This window comes from Apis laboriosa, unplaced genomic scaffold (assembly GCF_014066325.1).
Source record: "Apis laboriosa isolate Shangri-la unplaced genomic scaffold, ASM1406632v1 scaffold159_cov155, whole genome shotgun sequence".
Lineage (NCBI taxonomy): Eukaryota > Metazoa > Arthropoda > Insecta > Hymenoptera > Apidae > Apis > Apis laboriosa.
The window spans coordinates 66,307-92,254 of NW_025222085.1; the positions used below are offsets into that span (position 1 = coordinate 66,307).

Sequence of the window (25,948 nt, forward strand, 5' to 3'; positions counted from 1 at the left end):
TTCTTGGATGAATGCAACGAATAAAAATCGATTAAAATTCAACCTCCTTTGTTTCCCTCGATACACAAGACAGATGTTTTCACTGTCGGTGGAAAGAGACGTATACTTTTGCATGAAGAGTCCCCCACGGACACAATGGTCATTGTCGCAGCCACAACTCGCCTGTGGCATTGTCGACTCTCTTTAGATTGTAAAGTGTCCGTGTAACGTCTGTTCATCACATGAATAATATAATAATGCGCGCACAGATTTTGTGGATACAAGCAATAAGCATCTTGCGATTTTTGGTTTGCTCGAAAAACTTCTTCATCTCTTTCTACTCGAATTTAAAAACAGAAGTTGGAGCATTTTTTTCTCTTTAACAATTTCTTTTCGCATTTGAAATTCTTTTATTACTTGGTAAAGAGGTAGCCAGTTGCTTTGACGTTGTATCTTGATCTTTACGTTTCAGAGATGTTAATGATAAAAAGGAAAAGAAAATGGAAAGATTATTTTTTAGAAAGTATACATTGTATATGTTGTTAACATTCTTTTTAAAAGATGAAAAAAACATTATGTATATGTTGTTCTTTTATTTATTATGATTTTTTTGTCTTTATTATGATTATTTTTGTCCTTTTCATAATTAAAAAGTTTCTTAAGAAATTTGTTTCTTTTTTTTTCTTTAATTAAAAGTTATTTAATATTTATGAACATTTATTTTATTAATGAATCATATATATTTTATAATATTTGTCATGATCTTTAAATACAGATCTCAATTTGTATCAATTCTTTATTCTTAAAATTGAAATAAATCTGTATTTCTTAAATTTCTTAAATTTATAAAAAGAAATATTCAAATTTTCTTTACATTAAAGTTTTTTGTTTGGAAAGAATATCATTAAAGTTTTCCTTCATTTATCAAAAGATAAATTTGTTGGAAAATTAGAAGAATTAATAAACAAATAATAAATAAAATATAGTCATAATTAAAAAAAATATAAGAGATGTAAATAAATCTCAATCAATATTTCTGTTTATTTTATTTTCTAAAATCAATCCTTCAAAAATATCTCATATCAACACCTTGTATAACATCGAAAATCAATCTTTTGATCTTCAACAAAAAATGTAGACAAACTGTTTTTTTCCATGTAATCACCATTTTGCATTCTCGCTATTTGAATTGTGATTTTTACTTTATTATTCCCTCACGTGTTCGTTGATATATTACGCTCTCGAAACAACTTCGCACTCTTGGAGTCGATAGTCGGAAGCATGCCGAGCAAATGAATAGTAGATAATGTCAGCCGTTGGTCAGACAACGTATATTAGCTTATTGCACTTCCCTACTAAATCAAGGCTGATAGTGATCACTGTGCATACAATTTGTCATGTACATTTTAAAAAAGACTTTTAAACGATTTCATTCGGCAACTTGTTTTTTTTCGCAATGATCGATTAATTGTCCTATAGTAAAATGATATTAATATATCGATTATGATCTCTGAATTCACTTGTTAAATATATATTTCAATTCAAATTTTTTTGACGACATAAAAATAAATGTAAGAATTCTTACAAAGAGGCAATTTATTTTCACATGACAAGTGATTATAAAATTTAGAAGATTACAATGTTAATTTCGTCCATATTAAATTACAATTAATAATAAAAATAAGTATTATGTATCATAAATTCATAAATACACAATTTCAAGTCTCCTAACTTTATAAATTTCATTCCATATTCATCTCTCTATCGTAAAACGTATCAATGAATATTTTTCTTGAAATGTGATCTCCAATTATCATGAAATATACTGCATTTTCAAAACCTATTATTCACGAGAAGGAATGGTTTCAAATTCGAATGAATGCAATGATTTCTGATCACTCTTCCATGGATGGAAAGAGGCATACTTGGAAAGATTTATGACGCTCGTAAACAATCGTAACCGAAATGGTGCAAGGGTAGAATGCCATTCAGACGATACGAGCACGGTGTTTCGTCGATGCCTGAGATTCGACTGTGCGAAACGTGATCACTACGGATGGACCGAGTTGTTGATTCGCTACATCACAACATAGTAAACAAAACGAGGTACGATGCGAAATATAGTGGAACTAGTCGTGGACGAGCTATTGGACGAGACAACGAAACGAGAGGACAACTAATAGGCAGACAAAACATTCGTCGGATAGTGACGTACTGTATCAATCCACGTTAAGCCACGAAACGTTTTCCATATCGGTGTTGGACGATGGATTAAAGTACAGTTTGTAGGTTTTAACGTGATCGACGTTTGCTTCTGTTTTCGATGGAAATTGACGCGTCGAACGTGACAATGTTATGTATGACGAGGTAGGTGATTAAATATTGCTTCGATTATCATTGTCTTGCATGAGGGTTATAATGGGCCAAATGATTATGTATGATGAAAATATTTGAATATTTGCTATAGGAAATTTTTAAATGTATCCCGTGAAATTTCATTGATAAAGTGGTAAATTTTTAGTTTTTCAATTTAGTATTTTCAATTTATTTTTAATTTTTAATTTTTATGATCTATACTTAGCTGATCTATAAAAATTCTGATTTTTTCATCAATTGAATAATACTTTTCGTAAGATTGCTAAAATTTTATGGATAAACGAATAAAATAAAAAAATCATTAAAAGTAATGAAAAAAATATGAAAAGTATCAATTTAATTCGATTAAAAAGTGAAATCAAAATAATAAATAGTAGGCAAATAGTAATTTGGGATAATTAATATCGAATTATGTATTGAAGTAGAGATATCTAGGAGAACGAAATCTCATGAGATATAATACCCCACATCAGCTGAAGGGTTCAGAGTGGGATTAGCTGGAAAGTTTCATCGTTGTTGGGAAACATGTCGCCTTGCCAGAGAATTAGTCCAGTGTTACCTGTGTACAGACATCTCCCCACCTACATGAAACTCATTACTGAGAAATGATGACAAAAGTATATTAATACACTTAATCTTGGTACATAAATTCATCAATGAATTCTCTATTACAACAATTAATTTTATTAATAATATAAATATCCTCATTTTTAGCAAGTTTTATTCTAGAAATATTTAATAAAATTTATTATATCTATTTTCGAAAATTATGTTATATATTGTTTTTATATATTATGTGTTGTTGAAAATTTGTGACAGTGAAGAAATTATAGGTATTAAGAGGATAGACAAGAAGATAAATATAGGTTCTGAAAGTTGTTTAAGATGTAAGCCATTGGTATGTTCAAAACTTGGCAGAATGTGTGAGCTTCGTAACTGGAGCAAAACTTATGGGCTTAATCTAATTGGCAAACTCTTCTGTCCGTTTCTCAAAGCTGTTTGTAAACAAGTTAAGGATCTTCTGTATATTAATACAAATATCGAGATGTTTATTTATCAGATTACTATAATAAGCTACACATATATTTAATTTTGATTTTTATTATCATCAGAAGAAAACAGCACTGAAATTTATAAATTAATAATAAATAATATTAAAAATAAAATAATAGTGAAATATTCTTTATAACTCGAAAAACATATTAATATAAAGCCAAAATAAAAAAAAAAGCCAAAATATTTTAAGTATTTTAAATATTTATAATTAATTTATACTTTATATATTGTATATTATTAAAATGAAATAACTAATGATAAATGAAATTTAATATGGTTCTTTATAAAAATTTTATAAAAAAAAAAAAGAAAGATAAAAGAATGAGATTCAAATGATATAATGCTACTTCTTTTTGTCTCACATTCGAAATTATGAAGTTACTCAATTCGGTTAACTATCTAATTAACTGTCCACACGTATCTTCTGTCGACGTGCGCCAAATTTAAAAATCTATTTCCAACTATTGTGGAGGAATTGTTAAAATGTGTTTCCACGTTTTCGTTTATTTTCCGCAGTTTTTGTAGGAAAATTTGTTTCAACATTTCAAGTAACAATTAAAACTTTTTCTCATTTTAATTACACTATTCTTTTCATCTTCAAATTTTTATTCTCTTATGTTTTAGAATTTTTACATCCAGTTTCATTTTTATTCTTAAGAATAAAAATTTGAATCCTTATAAATTTTTTAAATTCTTAAAATATATTGATAAACTATAATTTCATTAATTAATAGAATAATATTATATTAAAAGTAGATAATGAATGAAATTATAATTGTAATTTTTGTACTCATTTATCATTAGATTTTTCCTTTCCTTATATTTTATTGAATTTTTCTAAAAATTCAAATTTATAAATTTAAAAATTTTTATAAATTTAAAAATGAAATTCTTCCAAATTTTTGAAACACATTTGAAAATTATAATCCCATTATTAAATTCAATAATGAAGACAAGTTTTGTTTCGAGATAGTTTATCATCGACGAGATTATAATTGCAAGATAAATGACCTTGGCATGCCAATAACACCAAGATACTCCTCCTCCAGTTGGTAAACTTAACCGACCAAAGATTCACGCCTAATAGCAGGCGAGCATACTTCTCGGGACTCTCTATCGTACAATATAGAGCACCATAGAGTCGTGATGTACTTCCTTGATTAAAGCAAGTTCGTATCGGGAAAGTGGAAGTACGAAAGTTGGTGTCGGCCGGGTGAAGATAGGTAATTATACACCCATGTAACTACTGATCTACGTCGCCTAGTTGCTATGCTCGTGTTCTTAGATTTCAGCGTTGTTTCTTCTGGTTTAACGGTGATCTTGAAATAAAGAAAAATTGTTTACTGTATATTGAAAACTATAGGTTCATTTAAGATTATTTTATTCAAGTTATGATACTCAAAAGTTTGACCGATTAAATTGAGAGAAAATTGCAGGAAGAAAGTTGAATAAAATTGATAAATTATATCAATGTAAAAATAATATGATTTTGTGAAAAGTTGCAAATTGTTATGTCCTTTGCTATTCTAATGATCTTATCGAATTTTTTCAAGAGGAATCAAGTTTTTTAAATGTAGTTTTCGTGATAAATCCGCTCATAGATGAAAATGGTCATCCTGTGCAAATTTGTGAAATTTCTTTGTACTGTTCGCATAAAGGAAAATGGATCAAATTGATGTTGACTGATCACTGATGAATACTAACAGATTTGCCATATGATAATAATTATTCTCCAAAATGATTTATGTCCTTCGAAGCATTCGGCATACGCGTTATTAACATTAATCAAAATTGAAATTGCTTTATCCAGAGAAATCGATAGGAACAATTTGAGACAATAAAGAAATTTTTAAATTTAAATAAAAAAGAAGAATATTAACAGAAAATATTAGCAAATCTTTATTTATAATAAAAACTTTTACTCTATTTTCTAATATGAATGAATTTCTACGAATACACAATAATTCAAATTCAAATTAAACGTAAAGATAAAACTCAAGTTATTTCATTATAATATAACATCACTAGATTTGAAAAATTTAAAAATTTACAAAATATTTAAAGTATATTTAAAAATCAAGCCAAGCTTTGAAAATAAAAATTCAAATTCCTTAATTTAACAACATATTAACATCACTCTATTGTAAAAATTTAACAATATTTGCCAAGTAGATACTTGTTTGCAAAATGTACTTAAAAAAAAATAAATATTCATTCATCCATTTAAAAAAAAAAGAATTCGGTTAAAAGAAAGGACAAATTTCCATAAACATCGTGTAATATTCACCAGTATTCGGCTAACCTCATTTCACCTTATCGCTCACGATTTGCCGTCAGGACTCGCGACACTAATTCCTTGCCATTGCATCCACTTTGTGCTTCGAGTACTGCTACTTTTTGCCTTCATTTCTCAACTGGATAGGTAAAAAATGCGAATCGAGTGGCGGGCAAAGCACGGGAAAGGAAGGAGCCAAGGAACACAAGAAACCGTACACCGCCCTGAGGCAAAGAATTGCCGCATCCTGTCCACATCTTTCGCGCGTTTCCTTCAACTTTGACCAAAGGGGCCGGCCACTTCCGCTTCGCATATTACGAGCTTAAAGAGGCGGTCGGTACATCGTTTCGGTACATGAAAGGCATCACCATGGGCTGCTGGCAGTTGCCGATGAAAAACGACCGACAAGACGAATGGTCTCTCCCTCAGACCCTTTGGCCATGGTGGCTCTCGGCCATAAGGCAATGCTTGGAAACAAATGATGTCTTGGATGTACATTTATTACGTGGTCGATGCGAAGCCGGAACGACGACCTCGATTGCGAGGCATGCTTGTGACCTCGTTGGATGCGTTCGTCGTGTCGGTTCCGCAAGGGTAGTAGGGTGAGAGATGAGGAGCAAGAAAAAAAAAGAAAGAAAAAAAGAGAAGAAAAAAAAGGAAAATGCGGGGGACAAAGGTTCGGAGAGTGTTTCTTTCCAATGAAACGTTGCGCTATCGCGACGGAAGAAAATAAGGGGAGAACAAGAATGAGTTGGATGAGATTATTTCGCTTACTTCGTTCGTTACTCATTTCGGAGATTCGTCTTTGTGGACAAATGTTTTTAGTAATTATTTGGGATACGCGATTTTTCCAGATGATTAAATGGTTCTCGCAGGAGAAGTAGAGAATTTGTTATAACGTAAGAAGATTGAGATAAAAATGAATGAAATGAAAGCTAAGAGTAAAATTTTGATAATTTAAGAAGAAATTGAATGATATTTTTCGATTTTATAATTTTTAATAGTGAGTTTACTTTTTATGTGCTTTTTTTATTTTTAAAATGGGTCTCAACAATGTTTTGTTATTAGAAAGAAATTACATAATTTTGAAAAAATATTATGACGATTTATAGTTATCATTAGTTGTGGTTTTCAAAACAATTTGTAGTATTATTTATTCTTTCATGCGTATCAAAAACAAAAAGAGTTTATATTTTTTTAAAAATTTAAAAACGATAACAGAAAATTTTCAAACATGGAAAAAACATCATGCCAAAAACAAATAGAATTCAATTAAACCCATATAAAAAAGATATTACCTAAAAACGATGAAATTATCGATGAAAGATTATATCGTGAATATTTTATCGTTCGTAAAACAAAAATAATCATTGAAGCTTTTAAAGTTTTATAAAAACACCATTGAACCAATATCATTTTACGAAGTGCGTAATTAAAACAATTTATTTATGTCATTTTCTTTCTATCTCGTTCAAAACACATTCCGAAAGCATCATTTCAATTAAATTCATGATACGAGTGAAATAATTTTTCACATTTACCTCTCGTGTGGCTGAATCGAAATTTATCGAGTATCCATATGTATCATTTTCAATTTCGATTATTTTTTCTTCGCGAAATTTTCCGCATTAATAAATTATAACGCTCTATTTAGAAAATAATCATCGCGGTGTTCACCCACGAACAAGTGAGTAGTTACGGTTTAATAATTCGTCGGCTTTCTGAAAGCGGTTTTCCAACGGTTCTTTGTTTATACCATGAATAGTAAATTGCGGGTCCTTTATGACGACAACAAATCCTTCCGCTTTAATATTTGCCGGTGTGTAGTAATAGCGGTAGATTAAACTTTAAAATCACTCTTCTCGTGATCCTTGTATTTTTATATTATCCATTTATAAATATTCCAATAAGATTATGAACAATCGACGACCTTCCCGATATGTATGAAAAAAACGATCATAAATTTGAATATTACGAAGATTTTGGAAAATTTCTTTGCAATAGATAGAGCCGATACTCTTATGTATTTCCGATATCGAGACACTTTTATGATAACGATAAACTCTAATAATCAATCCTATATCGGATTGCGATTTATTTTATTTAATTTTGTCTTCAAAATGAAACTCTTTTTTCTTTTCCTTCCTTGAGAGAATTAAATATTTCCTATATAATCTCGAAGAAAATTTCTAAGAAGAAAAGTTTAAGAAACTTTTATTTTATGATCGTAGAATTTACTTGAGACGTTTACAAAGTATCTCCTGATTTTTAATTAGTACATAAAATATTTTTTTCTGTATATTTTCTATATAAATATCAAAAATTTTCTTTAAATTTTCATCGTGTTTATCTAATTTACATACACAACTTATATTTCATATTACATATTAAATTTTCATCACATTCTAATTTCTATACGCACTATTTCAAAACACTTAAATTTTCCCCTATATATAAAATAATAATAAATATCAGAAGTTTTTAAATTTTTCTCACCCAATTTTTAGAGCATTGTCAAAAGAACCTTAAATCAATTTCTAAATATTATAAAGACTAAACATTCCTCTATAACGTAAAACAATATCGGATCAGAAAACTTTCCGCAAAAATCTTCACCACCGCCATTACATTAGCCAATTTCTATAGACACCACCCCAGAAGACTCGCGATACAAATACCGCTGAAAGCAACACCGGTTTCGATTGCATCCTGTATTTAAAATTCGTCGACTTCCGTAATCGAGCAGTGTTAATCAGCAAATGTAAAGTTCGCGGCGCGATCGAAGCGAAAACTTTCGATCGATGGTCGAACGCACAACACGTCGAAGAGCTTTAATCCTGATCTATCCTCAGAATCGACTGGCAAAAAAGGAAAGGAACTGGAAGTGTGGTGGTAACGAGGAGAAAGATGAGGAGTGGGGAGAGATTTTTCAACACGAATTCAGCCGCTTCCCATTAGCGCTAATGAAAGATCCGTGCAACGACTTCGCTCTTCTTTTCCTTTCTTTTTTCTTTCTTCCTTCCTTTTTTTTTTCCTTCCTACCCTCGATTATACGCGAGGTATTTTCGAATACCTGAAGGACACGCGCGAAGCTTAATTAATGTTCTCTCATGCTAGACCATCTTCTGTGATCCCCGAGGAAGCCGCCGATGAATATTTCGCGCGTCATTGACGCGTGACAACGAGCGAAATAATCGATCATGAAACATGGTGCATAATACCTGTTTGAAGTATTTGGATATTTTGATCATTTGTGTAATAATAATAATATCTGTTTGAATTGTATCGAAGTGTATAAATTGAGGATGAATTAATGACAAACGATATTTATTATCCCTTAATGGAATCAATTAAAATTATTTATAATTTTATATATAATTTAATAACAATATCTAAATAATATTACGATTCATTAACGTATATTCGTTAATTTTATGCATTTATATTAATAATAGATTCAATATATATTTTATCAGTTTAAAGAGTATGAAGATCTGATAGATTGATTTTAACAGATTTAATATATTCATAAAAATAGTTATGAATTATTATCGAGATTTATTTTCGATAGTTTTAGATTTTTCGCACTGTATTGGAAAATTGGAAATCAGATACTTAACTTGCAAATATTCTCGAGAAATTATTCCGAAATAGATTCACATTCTAAAGCTATCTTAGTGTTAAATAATAGTATGGTAAAAAGGAACTTAATGACGCAGAAGCAAGAAATATCATTAAACGCATTCGCGATTTATAATCTTCTATTTTCTACTACAAAAGCTTATTTTATTTCTGACATAAAACGTGTAGATTTTTAATTTTTGTCTCGTTTAATTCGGTATCTTGAAGCACTGTTCCTGCATATTTTCATTAAGCCTTTAAGAATTAGGTACTCTGAACCGTTTTGTCTTTCCCATAAATATAATTCTCGCGTATTCATTCTCAACCATTGTGTACTTTATTTAATCATCCGTTGGTGCGTAGTTTTTAAAAAAATTACCACTGACTTGTTCCTCGCGAAAATGAATTAAACATTCCTTCTTACTACGAGGATAAATAATTTTACTTTTATTTTACTTGCCAACGATTTCCTTCATTCGCATTGTGTATTAGTTAACATCCCGTTTAGTTGAATTGCTTCTAATTCTCGATTAAAAATAACCGCATCGAGGATCAATTTCATTTACATGATCGAAAGTGGTATATATTATTAGTTTGGAAAATGATTTTCCATGCTGGATAACAATTCATTTCGTTTTTATGTCATCTCGCAAACAGAGAGAAATAAAAAGAAAAGCAAAGAGAAAGAAATATATATGTTTCCTTCAATATTTACCGTGCAAATATTAATAGCGAGTATAAATAAGAAAGTTAATAAAAAAATTTGTTAAAAACGATTGTATTTACATTTTTAATAATTTTTTGTATTTACATTTGAAATAAAGATAGAAAATGAAAATTTGTTTCGTTTGAGATGCTATTTATACAAATGAGAATTAAAAATTATTCGAAAGTCTATTAAATAATGAAAAAAATCATTTCAAATATCGTTGTTTCAAATTATTCACAATTAATCAAATTAAATTATATTATACGAAAAATATTTCTACATTTATCGCAATAATATATTTTTCATTTATTTGTTTGTCTATCATTATTTCAATATTTCTTTTATTTCTCACTATATCATATTTATTCTTCAGAAAGAAAATACTGTAATTATAAAAGAAACTAATATAAATAAAAATATTTAACAAAAATTAAATCGCAATATTTACACGTACAAAAAGAAAAGAATGAAGAGATCCACTTGATCATAAATATCACATAACCAAATCATTAAAAATATTATATAAATATCCAAACACACAACCATATCGAGGAAACAAAGCAACGCTTAAAAAAAAAAAAAAAAAAAGAATTTATCTCGTCGCTTCGATTCACGTATCTCTAACACGAGAAACCACTTCTTTCCAATTGCATCATGATTCTCACCCCGTCCGTTGCATCGTATCCTATTTCACAATTTCATTTAAACCTTAAAGTCGAGAGATCCACCCCCGCCCCCTCGATTAAAGTAGCCAATCGCGGAACAATAAACCGGACCGCTCTTTAATTCGTAGAACGACGAGATCGTTTCGAGATCGAAAATGCATCGAACGTAAACAATCGAAGTACTCGAGATATCGAGGCTCAGACGAGGATATAAAAAAATAAGAGAGATGGTGAAAAAGGAGAGGAAATACACGACTGGATCCTTGGAGGGGAGAGTGGATCGGACGACCGAGTTCTCGTGGCGTGGCAAGGGTGTGCAAGGGTGAAGGGTGCGCCCATTGGCGAAGACATTTAGTTCTCTACCCCGTTAACCCCGAGTACCGGGGCACAATCGAATCAACAACGGATGGGTAATTTCCTTGGGAACAAAGCGGCGAGATATTGAGCCCACCGGAAAAATGCACGGGGACAAAGAATCGATAATTGTAATTGCGATCTGCTAGTCGACGGAAAAACGATTTATTGCAACGAGAGGGCTCGTCGTGGTCTGTTTAATCCTTCCTCCGGAGGAAAAGATGTATCTGCGTCTTCAAAGTTCAACTTTCGACGATTCGATTGAGTAAAATTTAATAATAGCGATTTAATAATCCTGAAAGGATTATATTTCGAGGGGGATGAAATTCTATTTTTACGTATTTATAATGGAACATGAGATTTTTGTGAAGAAGATACGATTAGTTATTTGAAATTCAATTCACTGAAAAGAAATATATTTGTTCGATAATTTAATATAAAATAAAATAAAATATTGAGAATTTGTTTTTTTCAGAGAATGATGCAATATTCGAAAGAACAAATTGAAAAATTCAATTCTAATTCATAAAAGAAAGAAATTGATAATTTTTAGAGTAAATACTTTTTTTATCATCTTATCATTCGAGTAATTTTTAAACCACTGATAGGAAAATATTGAGAGTTAGAGTGAACATATTACTTTTCCAACTTCGTGTAATAAGTTCCGTGTGAAGAGCTCGCCAAGATCAATTCGTGATCTTTTGGATCTCGAGGACGAGGTATCCAACGATCTTAGATGCGCCTATAGGAAATGGACGTCTAAGGAAGTCCATTTTCAACCGAAGCAAAACGTCGAGAACAACTTTCGTGGACTAAACATAGAAATTGAAGGAAATCTATTTGCCTCGTGTATACTCCAAACTTGAATTATTTGCTTTCTAAAAGCAAAGAGAAACTGTCACTACCAGGTATTTTAATTGAATTGAGTTTTTCTTCTCAATTTTTTCTCATTTTATTAATTAAAAGTGATTTATATAATTAGGTAATATGAAAGTTTTTTTAATTATTTTTCATCTCGAAGAAAGATAGGAAGGCTGTTCTATCATTAACTATCATAAGATTCTTTTTAAAATTAGTTTCATTTTACAAGATCATATTTAATTCAGAAATATTTTTAAAAAATTTAATTAAAAATCCATTCAATAGAGAGAACTTACAGAAGCTTTCTCCTTTCAATATTTTTGCGTTACTACAATTAATCTACTTGTTCGATTATGTCTTATTCCGCTTGCCTGACTGTGACAACTTTATTCTACTTGTATGACTGCGTTATTTCACTAGATTGACCATGACTGCTTTATTTCACTAGATTGACCATGCTTTATTTTACTTGTTTGATCATGGTAAACAGATTAATTGTGAATTACTATTTAAGCATTATATAAGCTTGAAAAATATTTTCCAGAATAAATAAAACGGACAATTTATTTATTGTATTTTATTGTATAATTGCAGTGTTTTAATATTAATTAGTATTGTTTGTTAGACGGTAATCTCTATGGATCTTCCGTGACAACGAAATCTCTCTTGTCACGTAATGTACACATTTCAATCCTTGTTATGCAAACATACTACCTTCCGTTTAAGTCACGATACAAAAACATTTTCAATCACTTACTACTATTTGGTTAAGCTCTAGATATACATTTACACGTGTGAACACAGTGAAAACGAAATAGATGATAGAAGATATTCAAAACGAAACATTATGATTTCGTTTAAATTATATTTCTATTCGTTTGATTCTTTTATTTTTGAGACAAAATTGAAAATAATTATATTTGGAAAGAATAGAAATTTCGAAGAATCAAAATTTTGTTTAAAAATTTAAAAATATATTATACCACTTTTAGCAAAGATTTTCTAAACATCTGCAGGAAATGTTCCATGAGATATCCGCTTGATAGACCGCGAACCACTTTTACTTGCAAATTACATTTTTCTTATCGGGACATGCTTCACCATCTTAGATTTATGAACAGTATTCCCAGAGGAACTGTTTACAATCTTGCTACCTATTCTTAAACGGACTTGTCAACGTTTTTGAAACGTATAACCGAATAAGTTGATCAATATTTAACTTATATTTATCATATCTAATATATTTTTTACAAAAATATTATTTTATAGAGGAATAAAATTTTACTTTAAAAATTGATCTTCGCTATTCTTCTTACAAAATTTCCTTCAGAAGAGATTATCTATAAAGTATAATCTAAAATACTTTTATTTCACTTTATTAATCAACCTAAAAACAATCCTAATTTTAAAACATGATGGATATTATTTCTGACATCGATAGTGCTCAGATTGCAAGAATTTGATTAAGTATCATTTCCTTTAAAAACTTAAAAGCTACCAGAAAACTTGATATATAAAATAAAGCACTCTTTTGCATATGCTCCCTTGAAAATTGCCTATCATTGTCGTAATTTCAACGATTTTTTATTCATCTCGTGTTAAAAGAAAATCTCTAATATGTAAAATATTAATATATTCTCTTTCGAAGGATCTAAAAACCAAAACATATGTAAAAATTGCTACACAAAAATATTATGCACTATTTTATAAAGTAATATCTTTACTTATATAGTTTATTCTCAAGATTCAAAGCATGATTGTACAATTCTTCTCTTATTTCTTTCATATCATCTCATATTTGTAAATAACCTATAATTTGTGTTTCAATCTAAACCACAGGGAGCAAGTACAATTTTGCTACATAAAAATGTCATTAGACGGTTAATTTTCGTAAACGAATCACGTCCCGCGATATATGAGACTTCTCAGTGGAGTATCATGCGAAAACTTTGCTCAGATATTCTACGCCGAGCAAATTTCATAACCGTGTATCCGTTATACAGGAATGACCATTTCATAGCACGCGACGAATGCATTAGAAAGCATACATGTCCTGCAACTTTCACAAAGTTTAATTACTGGTTCTTCATGACGCCGGTAGCCATGCGAATGAAAGCCCAGAATTTTCCTGCTCGATGTTTGAACCACATCCAAGAAAAGACTCCGTTGATCACACGACTATATAAATGTAAACTGTGAATTAAAATAATTTTTTATTCGTGATTATATTGTTTCATAATTATTAATCTCTTCTTTAATAATCTTGGAGAATTGTTTTAAATTTTTTAACAAATATTAAATCACGATCTATTTCACAAACGTGTAAAATCATTAAAAATTATAGTTTATATATTATCTTATAATCTTAAAGAATTATTAAATTATTAAATTTTATTAAATAAATATTAATTTGTTGCATGATCGATTTCACGCAAATGTGTAAAACCATTCAAAATTAATAAGTGAATAAATATATTAAATAATATTTGTTGCATCTCAATTCGAAGTTTAAATGAATATAATTTTGAATATAATTTAGCTGAATAATATATTATTAATTGTTTTATTAAAAATTTTATTAAAAATAAACAAACTTTGTGTTATGAACTTTGTCGCAGTCGAATTATGTCGAACTTAATTGCTTTTCTCTCTGCGTCAGATTTAAACATGACGTATAAAAATTGCAATTAATACGTGACAATTGCATATATCCGGATTGTGAAACTGACGTGTAAAAATTGCCAAAATAATATTTGTGGAACTTTTAAAAAAATTACAATAAAGGAAGGAACAATATGACATCAGTGAAATGCATATTGTTAAATATAAACGTAAAATAAATCAAAGACTTATCAAAATTTTTATACTAATTTTAATCTTGCTCCCTATGGACAAAAACGTTGAATTTCTTAAGCCAAACTTCTTTTAATATTATCTTCAAATCTATAGACAAATCTATAGACAAAAGATCTTATTTAAAAATTCGGCCAGCACTTTATTAATTATTAATTTTGTTCATAATTAAGAGTTCTTAAGGAACAAGTACAGGTGACAATAAATATCAAAAAAGCAGTATGAAATTTATAACAGAAAATAAACGAAATGAAATCATTTACTCGAACTATTATGTCTACCAAGTGGTATATTTTCTTTTTTTCAAGAGGAAACTTTAATTCGGAGGAATGATGGATTTCGTTCCTTTTATATTAACTTAACACAACTTTTTCACTATTCAGAAGACGTAATTATATTTTCTGTTTCCTCTCCCTCCCCTGTACACGAACCATAAAAATCGTTCGAGGTTAAATCCACGCGAAAGTGCCTCGTGCGAAAGGTCGGAAGGTTAAGTGGCAGAACTCGGATCAGATCCGCGATTTCTTCGACCTTTTTTCCTCCTTGTATTCCATTTCTGGTTACTTTCAATCTTCCATCCTCCTTTGTACCCGTTGCTCGAATCCACGAGTGCTCGTCGGTTCAGAATATTACGGACGTTATTAAATAATTAATAGAAAAAAAAAGGAAAAGAAAAGAAAAAGAAGAAAAGAAAAGGAAGATCAGCAGGGAACAGTAACGATTTCTCCGTTCCCTCTCTACCATTTTCTACGCTTCATTTCCACTGCATTCTGAATCTTACCTCGTTTTTATTTCGTGCCTTCTTTAGCTTCGTTTCCTTTTGCATCCAGACAAATTTTGTCCATTGCTTCGCTATTGTATCTCCTCGTCTACCGATTGTTCTGGGATTTCGAGGTTTCAGCAACGCTTTGTCGCTTTCTAAACGAAAATCGCGTTGCATCGAGAGTGAACGATCGTATCTGAATACTCGAGACAGGAAATCCTCCTCGTGCAGCGGAACGTCGAATGTCGCGAGGATCGATTTGTCGTTGATTTGATCTTCGCGGTACAAAGGTGTCCTGTTGCTGATTGGAGGAACAGAGGATGCATCGATGTGATACGAGGATGAAAAATGTTTTGAGAGATTTATTGATAAACGAATCGAATTTAATCAATATAGTATAATATATGTTACAATTATATATAATTATATATTTATCAAATAGAAAGACAATTAATGGTGGAACTCCTATCTATGATTGGAAAGAAGATATTTATATCTTTAATTGTTGTCATGAAATTAAAATAAGTAAAAACATAAATTGTTCGAAATTTTGAGATTTCCTTCGAGTTTTCTTTTTGAATTATAATTCTATATAAATAAATAAAGGATGAAAGATATTCATTATTGATCAGAATTGAGAATTAATAAATCAAGAAACATATAAAAAAGTATTAATATAAAATGAACACGGTTTATGCATGAAATTAATGGCTGTTTCGATAAATTCTTGCCGTTCCATAGATCACAAATTGTAATATTTTTCCAAGTTTCTGAAATTCGATCAAACCGTTCAATGAACAATCTCAAGCATTCCAAGAATTTTACTTTTCCGCAATCTATAGTATTCTTCGTTGTATTGATTCAACGACGATTCAGACGATTAAGTAAGTTTTCGCTTTCAAAGAGTTTGAATTTGCTTGAGATGTAAATTTAAAAAATTATCGAATTATTTGAAAAAAAATAATTATTGAATATAATAATTATTCGTTGCAATTAAATAATATAATACGTGATAATTTTCAACATTTTAACTTATTATATCTATTTACTCGTAAACTGAAAAAATTATTTAACCATTAATAGATGGTAGATTGTATCATATATCCAATTTTCTAAAAATACAATTGTTACTTCAAAGATGATACATTACATTATAATCTTTTTCTTTCATATTTGATACAATAATGGAAACGAATGACAAAAAAAAAAGAATCTTCGTAAAATAACACAATTCTCGAAATGGGACAAGTCTATTCGTTCAGATTGATCTATGATTACTTTTTCCAGACATCATATATCAAAAAATGGTATATTTTAATAACGCTTTAATAAAGCGTTCTCGTGATTTACGCCCTCAGCAAATAGTGTTGTTAGCAAACGATGGCGCACCTGATAAATCAACGATCGTGAAATGATTCATGGAATGAGAATGCAATTTACTTGAACGTTGTGCTCGCATTTTCTCCGCATTTTTACCTATACAACAAGCTTGACGCGTCCGTAAAAATCCTATTACAAAGACGCCATGCAAGACGGATGTCCGCGGCTTACCTGGGAAATCTTGGCGAAATTGTACTCCTCACAGGGATTAGAATCACCGAGCCTCATTTTATTTTATTTTCCATTTCCTCAACCGTGTCTCGTGAACGATGAAACGATCCTCCCTTTGTTACCGGGAGATATAATCGTATGAAGAGAGGGGTGCACAGCAGATTTATGGTGAGATCATTCAAATGAAACTAAGGAGAATATATTAGATTTCTAGGTTTCCTGTCGTTTAAAAAAATGAATATGTCATCATCATGGGATATGTAAGTATGTGAGTATTTTACATGAATAATTTGTATGAATGAAATATATATTGTTTAATCAAGTAATTATTTAATGCGATAATTATTTATATATTATTTTTCTTTTGAAATTTTTGAATCATTTCTGATACTTAATTGAGATTAAAATAAATGAAATCAAAATTGGTTTAAAACAAGCTAAGAAAACAATCGTAGCGCAAAGAAATAAAATGTATTTATAATGGTTTTAATTTAAAATTTTTAAACATATAGTAGCTACAAAAAGTGTGTTTATTTAGTATTGTATTAAAAAAAATTTGTAAAAAAATTTAATTTTCTGTAGAATTTATATATAAATTAATTAGGTCGAAGTATATTACGTTTTATATTATTTAAACAAAAGATTAATATGAGAAAAATATATAGAAAATAACAGAAAAATCATTTAACTGAAAATAATATATTCAAATATTTTCTAAAGTCTTGTATATTTTGATACGTTTATTAAATTAACAATAAAGTTACAATAAATATATTTTTACATTTAAAGTATTTCAGTTTGAGTGCAATATAATTTTATATTAATATAATTTGCATTAAAATTCAAGATCTATCTACATTGTGTATTTATTCAAATGCCAATTCTAACAGGTATGTTGAATTCTAAAACTGAATTTAAGATATAAAGTTGATAGGAATTTTATTCAAGTCGAATGAATACTTAATTTTGTGTAATAATTTATTGAGAATCTAGATCATCTTACTCATTACATATTCATAAATTTGTTGCAGAGGAAATAATCGCTAATCTACCACCTCTTCGAATTCCTCGCTTGAGGCACCATCGAGTAACAGATTGGGATCCTTATTTCGAGAATGCTGAAGGTCAGGGTATTAATGGATCCCAAAATGTTGCATTGCATCTTGGTGCGACGGCTCTTCTCGATTGCCGCGTCGCCATGCTTTCTGGAAAGAAGGTATTTTTTTCATTTTTTTTGTCGGATATTTTTTTATATAATATCCTATATCACAAAATATTTTTACAAACGATATTCTTTATAAGAATATTAAATATTGATAATTTATCAATATATTATATTATATCCAAGTTGCAATTTAATCAATGATTTATATTTTTTCATGATGTTTTGTTTCATGATCTTTTTTATAAGATAAATGAATTAAAATGTTTCAATCAAATCTACTCTTTTTCATAATATTATGATATCTTATTCAGCTTTTAATTAATTCCAATATTTTTCATTATTAATTACGTAACAGAATGACAAAAATTCACAGTAAATTGCTCCTTTTAAGTCAGTGAACGCGGATGAACTTAATTACAGAATCTAGTAAACTACGATATAACCGGATACGATTATTAGTGATCCATAATGTACCACGATCGCGGAAATTCTAACGCAGGATCATCGTGCAATTGTTGAATCTGTGTCACAATTATAGGTCATGTGGTTACGCCGCAACGCAGACTGGGCATCCCTTTTAACCCTGGGTAATACCACTCACATTTCCGATCCCAGGTACAGCGTTAGTTTCCAATATCCAAACAACTGGAGACTGGCGATCGCCGGGGTGCGCAGGGAGGATCGTGGCTTGTACGTCTGTCAAGTGAACACGCACCCTCCGAGGATGCTCGTCACCAACGTTACTGTTCTGGGTAATGATCTTTTATTAATCAGAAAATTCAAGATTGCATCAAAAATCGAAAAGGGTTTCTCAATACGGTAAGTACAAAGAAGTTGTAAAACAAAAAATACAAAAAACGCGTATACATAAACAAAGAGTATGGAAAGTTTTTTTTCATTAATTATATTTTTTGAATATGTTAAGCATTACTCCTGAGAGTCGTGAAACGTTTATTAGGAAATCGTTGTTTTCATTTTTAATTATGTTGCTTTGTAGTACTTTTAAAATCAAAAACAATATCAGGATAAAAAAATTGTGTTTTTAAATTTTTCTTAATTTATATAATTAATTTTTGTACTTTGAATATGATTATTTTTCTCTAGAATTCTTGAGAAAAACAATTATAATGCAAAAGATTAAATATTATTCGATTATTTGATATAAAATAATTGAATTCATAAATATGTAAAACTTCAAAATTTAACAATGTATGTAGATCGTACATATATATGTATGTGTTAAATATTTGTTGCCATTCTCAATTGTTGATTTAACTAAAAAGATTATATCACGTTATCAAAACAAAATAAAGAATAATAATTTTTTAAAAATTTGTTAATTACATAGTTCATGATCGAATATATTTCTTTTTTTTTTTATTTCTTATTTGAAATTTAATTTTTTCGTAGAGAAATTTTTAACAAAAAATATTATTTTCGAATTTTCTGTATCTGTAGAACAATACTTTATCCATTCGTTTCATTCTTATTCAGTTAGCCAAGTGTACATGTACTCGACGAACGTTTAAATTCGATTTTCTCGAAAACGGTGTTTCAAACAAAAAAATTTTATTCTTTGTTTTTTTTGTATTTCTATACGTGTATATCGAATAATATCCTGTCCAGTTGAACTACATGTGCTGTCACGTACATGTATAGTTTTATAAAAATTGGAAAAGACATTTATACCATTTACAAAGAGATATTGTTTATGTATATTTTTTAAACAAATGGATTTTTTTATAATCTTATTTTAGATTATCAATATTGAAATCCTTTATCATATTCAGACAGGTACAAAGGATTTTCATATATTGTATTGATACAATCGTATTGATAATCTGGAATTTATAAGAATTTTGATAAATAATTGCAATTTCGATTTTATATCATAAATAACAAAATATTTATTTTTAATATATTATTTTATATATTTAATATATTAGTATTATTTTTTAAATAAGAAATTAAAGATTACAGAAAATTTTATTGAAACTCTTTAAAGACACACAAGGCCATCTCAAATCTAAAATCTTAGGGATTTCAAGGTTATTTGAAATTTAGGGAGAGTGAATGATTTGAATATTTTGAATCTTTTGAAATTCTTCAATGCCTGAAATTCTGAAATTTCTACAAGTTTGGTCACATTGAATTATTACGTTCTAAAATCATTAGACATCTTTATTTTTGATAATGTTTAGTTTATCTGATTCTTTTATAACTTCAACATTCGCTTTAAAAATTGAATTTTATAATATCGATTGTTAAAAATTTTCTGCACATTCTAATTATTTTGAAAATTACACATTATTATTCAACTTAATGCGAAGAGAAATTTTTTAATGTAAATGAAATGAATGTGACGACAGCATCATTAGTAATACGATGCTAATTATCCAAATATCAAACGTCCAAGATGTTCAATTCCAAACATTTCTCAAGAACATCCGATCAATCATAATTTATTCAATAGGATATTCAGATTTCTTGGCAACAATTACTCAACAATTAAAAGATGCATTAATATAACGATCCGTGATGCATTTCATTGAAAAATAATTAAACCATCACAAAATTCAATCATTCCATTTCATTCATTTCTCAATAATTTCAAATATTGCAAATATACTCTCCCTCCCCTCTCATTATTAAATTTCGAACAATATTTACAAACTAACTTGAATCAAGAGAAAATATTAATGAGCAGAGAGATTCGATTAAAGTTCTTTAATTAATAAAACCAATGGAACAAGAGAGGAAATCAATGTTTCCGACGGAAATGCGTGAAAGGTTTCGCTTCATTGTTTATATTATTGATCGAAATTGTGGTGTAATTATGTTGTCATGGAGTTCGCAGAAAGTAACCATGTTTAATAAATGAGTTGTTATTGAACTTGGTGCACTTTGGTGTGCTTGTCTCGGGAATAAATAGAAACCTAACAAGATTCGAGATGCAACTGTTGGTTAATTAGATTGACTTTTCGAGAGGCATTTATTGATAATTTTGCTCTGATAAAAAGCAAATAGATATTACGCATCTAACATTTTGATATTGATAATATAATTATCATTATTTAATATTATTAATTTTTAAAATTTGATAAAATATCATATTTTTATCGTTATCTCATACTCATATCATAATTATTTATATTTATGCAACATCATATATTATTTTTTATATAAAGATTGAATTGTCAAATTGTGTATCTTCTGTTCGAACGAAAGAATAGTTCATCTTTAATACACATGGGAATTCTACAAGAAATACAAATATGGAGAATATTCCTCCCATTATAATCCCACAAAATCTCTTCGAATATAATCGTGTTCGTATATAACATTCGAAGTTAATGCGTTGCTATATTTAAAACGAATGCAAATTAACTTTGCCTGGATACAAAGACTTATTCCAGTCAAAATACCTCAAATATGTCTTGATAAATTATTCATTAAATTCCTTGCGTGTATTTTCTTAACAAAATTTTGATATACAAAGATTAAAAGGATTACTAAATTTCACACACGTATTCATACATAAAAAGAATGAAAAATATAGTTTTAAATGTAATAATAAAAAGCTTAACGGAGTAATTTTTTTCGAAAAATGATAAAAAATGTATAAAATATACAATGAAATATATGGCATAACCATGATTTCGATTCATTTCTTATACAACTTATCGGTGATAAATTGACATCGAAACAATGAAAAGTTCACAAATCTCGATTAAGTATTATTTTTCAAGTTATTAACAACTTAACATCACGCTACGAAGCGATATTATCAAATACCATCATCATTTAATCAAATTAAATCAAATTGTCTATAGCTTCGTTATACCTTTCGAATAAATGATTATTTCAAAATTTTTAATTACAAAAATTCTCTCATATCATTTTCTAAATCTTCACATTCTTCAATTCAAGCCCATTATTTACGTTACCATTAAAGCTTGAAAAATTCATGAAATCAGATACGGATGTAACGAATCACCACATCGCGAGACGGAAAACACGTGACGAAAAATCGTTAATTATGCACGTGACGCGTGAAAGGAATTTATCGCGTAGCTAATCAACTCACACGCGGAACCAATTTCAAACGACAGTTATATACCAAAAGTTTATAACACGATGGCGGATTTTCGCGAAGGCTGCCTCGAGCATCTCCCGGAAGTGAAGAAGTGGGGCGCGCAGGTTGATTTTATAGAACGTCGGAACGTATTTATACAAGAATTTGCAATTCCCCGACTGTGAACTGGATTACGTACCTCCTTTATTCCCCTTTGTCTCGACGGCATGATCAGGGGACTCGGACGAAATCGGTGCTTTGAGACCCTCGTTTCACGTCTGATTGTTTCTCAAATTGAACGATGGATGGGCGTACGATGGTAGCAATTGAGAAACGCTGTTCACTCCCGTCTACAAATTACATTTTTATAATGGCATTCTTTATCGTCCTCGTTCGAGGCGCGTGGTGCTTATAATTTCATATTAGAGGGAAAATCGTGGGAGCGTTTTAAATCTCAAAAGCGACTCGTTGTTCCATATTTCCAGGGAAGATATTTTAGACTTTCGTTGGATTTTTATTTTAAAGCTTCATTTTTTTTTTATTAGATTTTGGCTCGAATATATCTTTCTAAAGTGTTGCGAGATATTTTCTCGGAAATTAATGAAGATTATCGACTTTATCCTTTTTTTTTTTAGTTGTGTGAAAAATATTTTTTGAGAAAAAGATTGTGCATATTTCGAAAAAATTATAGCTATTTTAAATAAATAAACGAATAATATAAATTCCTTTTTATTATATAAACTATCAAATATAGTGATATCTGCATATTCAGAATTATTTTGGAATTAAATTGTAACTCGAAAGAAGTCTTATTCAACATTATTTATACAGATTGTTGTATTTAAATACAGTAAAATATTTTTATTTTGGAGTTCAATCTTTCAAAATTTCATTTTAACAATTCACAAATATTTCCTTAATTCTCTATGAATAATTTTTCAACCATGTTCAAATTGAAAAACGATTAAACAATAATTTGCATAACTTTTCTATCTTCTCACACATCGCGTAAAAATCTTTCATTCGGTATTCAATTTCTCATCGTATCTACTCGATTAATTCTATAACCTCCACGTGTATAAGTAAACTCGTCTGTATTATAATCAATTTTTCCCGGCACAAAAGACGATAGCAACGAGCAATCGATAGGCGCGGTCAACAACATTCCATCGCGGAAGAAGATGAGAAAATAATTTTCCCGTGAGCGGACACCAATCAAAGAGTGGAGAATGTTGACATAATTTTTAAAGAATATCGATAGAGGCGTCGCATCGAGGAACACAGAGAACGGACGAGGAAACGAGTGATTAATGTTCACGCATCCCGCTTTTCCTCCCTTTCAATAAAGACCTCCTTTTGTGACCGAACCCATATTCCCTCTTCTAAATTATCGACTGGTTCTCGCTTTTTAAATCGAAAAACCGTTCAGCCTGGCATATCGAGGCTGCAGTTCGAATACTCTCGAATGCTCTCGATCCCTCTCCAGTGCCAACATCGAAGCTGCCTACTTCAAATTGCTATTTTCTCTTCGCGACTCAGTTTACAGATCGTCCCCCGGAACCACCGTCGAAACTTTCAACCGACACTCGGGGATGGCCCATTTTAAATTCTCGTTAACGTTTGCCGAGCCTCCACGAGTCTAGGTTGATCTTTAATTCACCAGCCACGGCTTGGATCGGCCAGAAAAAAATTGTTATTCCGCCGGTTAATAGGAAGCTCGCGATGACAGCCACAGGAGGAAGTCGACAAAGAGGACCTCTCTCTGCTCGAAGTTTGTTCTCAAACTCTTTGTCCCGCTCGTCGATCGATTATTTTTAAACTTGTGTCGGATTCATTGTCGAGATTGGAAATTTGCAAATTTACCGAAATTTGAAAAGACGGTATGGTATGGAAGTATCCGATGTAAAGAGGTAAAGAGAGAGATTTTATAAATGGAAATTTATTCTGAATTTCTTGCCCTTTGTTTGTGTACACGGGGATCGAGAGAGAAAGGGGAGCGAGAGAAGGAAAGAGAGAGAGAGAGAGAGAGAGAAACAGAGTGTCTGAGCATCGTTTTTTTTAATTTTCTTCGAGTAAATACTCGTTGGGAACGATTTCTTCCCGAGTTTCTCATTTGCAATTATTGCACGAGATGGTGTGGAACGATTAAACGATTCTAGTATGGAAATTTAATAGGTTTGAGTAGAGAAGTAACAAAGTAGAAAATTGAAATTACAATAGAAACTGTATATATTTGAGTATTTGATGTAGACAGTACGTGTTTCCTTATCATAACAATGGAAATAAAATTTAATTCGAAATCAACGTTGAATACGTGTATAATATCAAAATATATTTAGTATTGATTATTAAAATGAAAACAAATAATACTGAACGATTAAAATACAAAAGAACAAAATGGAAAATTATTCACACTTTATATATTGTTAAAAAATTTATACAAAATTTGATAAGTTTAAGAAAAAACATAGGATCCCTAATTTTATGGTAAAGCTTATTTTTGTTGTCAAAGTATAAAATAATTCTAAAAGAAACCTGTATTTCATTATCTGAACAGATTGCTGTCCCCCTATTAGTTGAGTTAATGGAGATTCTATATCGTATTTTCGATATAATGCTTTTGTCTGATATTCGTTCGTATTCTGCGATAAAAAGGAAAAGCAAGTAACGATTCGTTATGTTTTTCATCGCTTAATTTGGAATTTCACGTTCCATCGAACTCTTTATTAACTAAAAATACAAAGGATGAATATTTTAACGTTCTCGTGTTTTACTCCGCTTGACAAAACTTGACGACAAAATGACAAATGTACACTTTCTACTTGACGGAACACGCTCAATCCTCTCCTTTGACTGCTTTCTTATCCCTTGGAAAAACTTTTCGATACATCGCGAATTCAAATGTTCCTTGCTACACGAGTATCACGGAAATACAATGATTCGCATAAATATGCATATCCAACTCGACCTGATATCAGGAAAGAAAGTAGCGAAGAAACGAGATCGACTTTTCTTCTAAATCTTCTAAATCTCTTTTGTTAAGAATCTCTATCTCCTTTATAAAATATTAATCGAACAATATAAAGTTCAAGCAGTTAACCAACTTTTTTACTTAGAAAATTTTTAATTTTAATACCAAAATATATGATTAATATACAATTTTTTAATGGAATTGAAATATATCTAATTCTATTTTTTAAAAATTGATATCCTCAACTTTTGGTGCTTTAAATATTTCTAATTTCATCATATTGCCACTTAAAATCTATCTAAATTCAAAATTCTATCTTTCGCAAAAGATAGCAATTGTCATCAACCAAGTGACGAATCATTTTCAAAAGCAAAACTTTCAACAGCCTCAGTTCAGTTATCTACAGCGTGTCTCTTTGTCTTGTCTTCTCAATGACATATCTCGCGTTTCTTTCCGCGGTCGTCGCCTTCCTGGAGTAAGACTAAGAAACATAAAACTTCCGTTTAATCCAGTTAAGAATAGTAAAACTTTTCCTCGAGCTTCCGGCCTCGAAAGTCCTCTCTCTGTCGGACTTCACGGAATCTTAAACTCGACACGGTATTTTTCATCTCCATCCTCTTCTGCCATCCTATCTCTTTCTTATCTTTTCTACATCCATGAGATTTTGTCGATTC

At 29.9% G+C, this 25,948-nt stretch overlaps 1 protein-coding gene across 1 annotated transcript in view; it reads left to right on the forward strand.

Annotated features, from left to right (window-relative positions):
• Window positions 1–25,948, forward strand: part of LOC122710878 (zwei Ig domain protein zig-8-like) — an 82,783-nt gene that overhangs the window by 49,230 nt on the left and 7,605 nt on the right. The window contains exons 3-4 of the mRNA XM_043929080.1: window positions 18,095–18,279; window positions 18,767–18,980. Coding sequence (XP_043785015.1) covers window positions 18,095–18,279; window positions 18,767–18,980 — 399 coding nt within the window. The remainder of the gene's footprint in view (window positions 1–18,094; window positions 18,280–18,766; window positions 18,981–25,948) is intronic.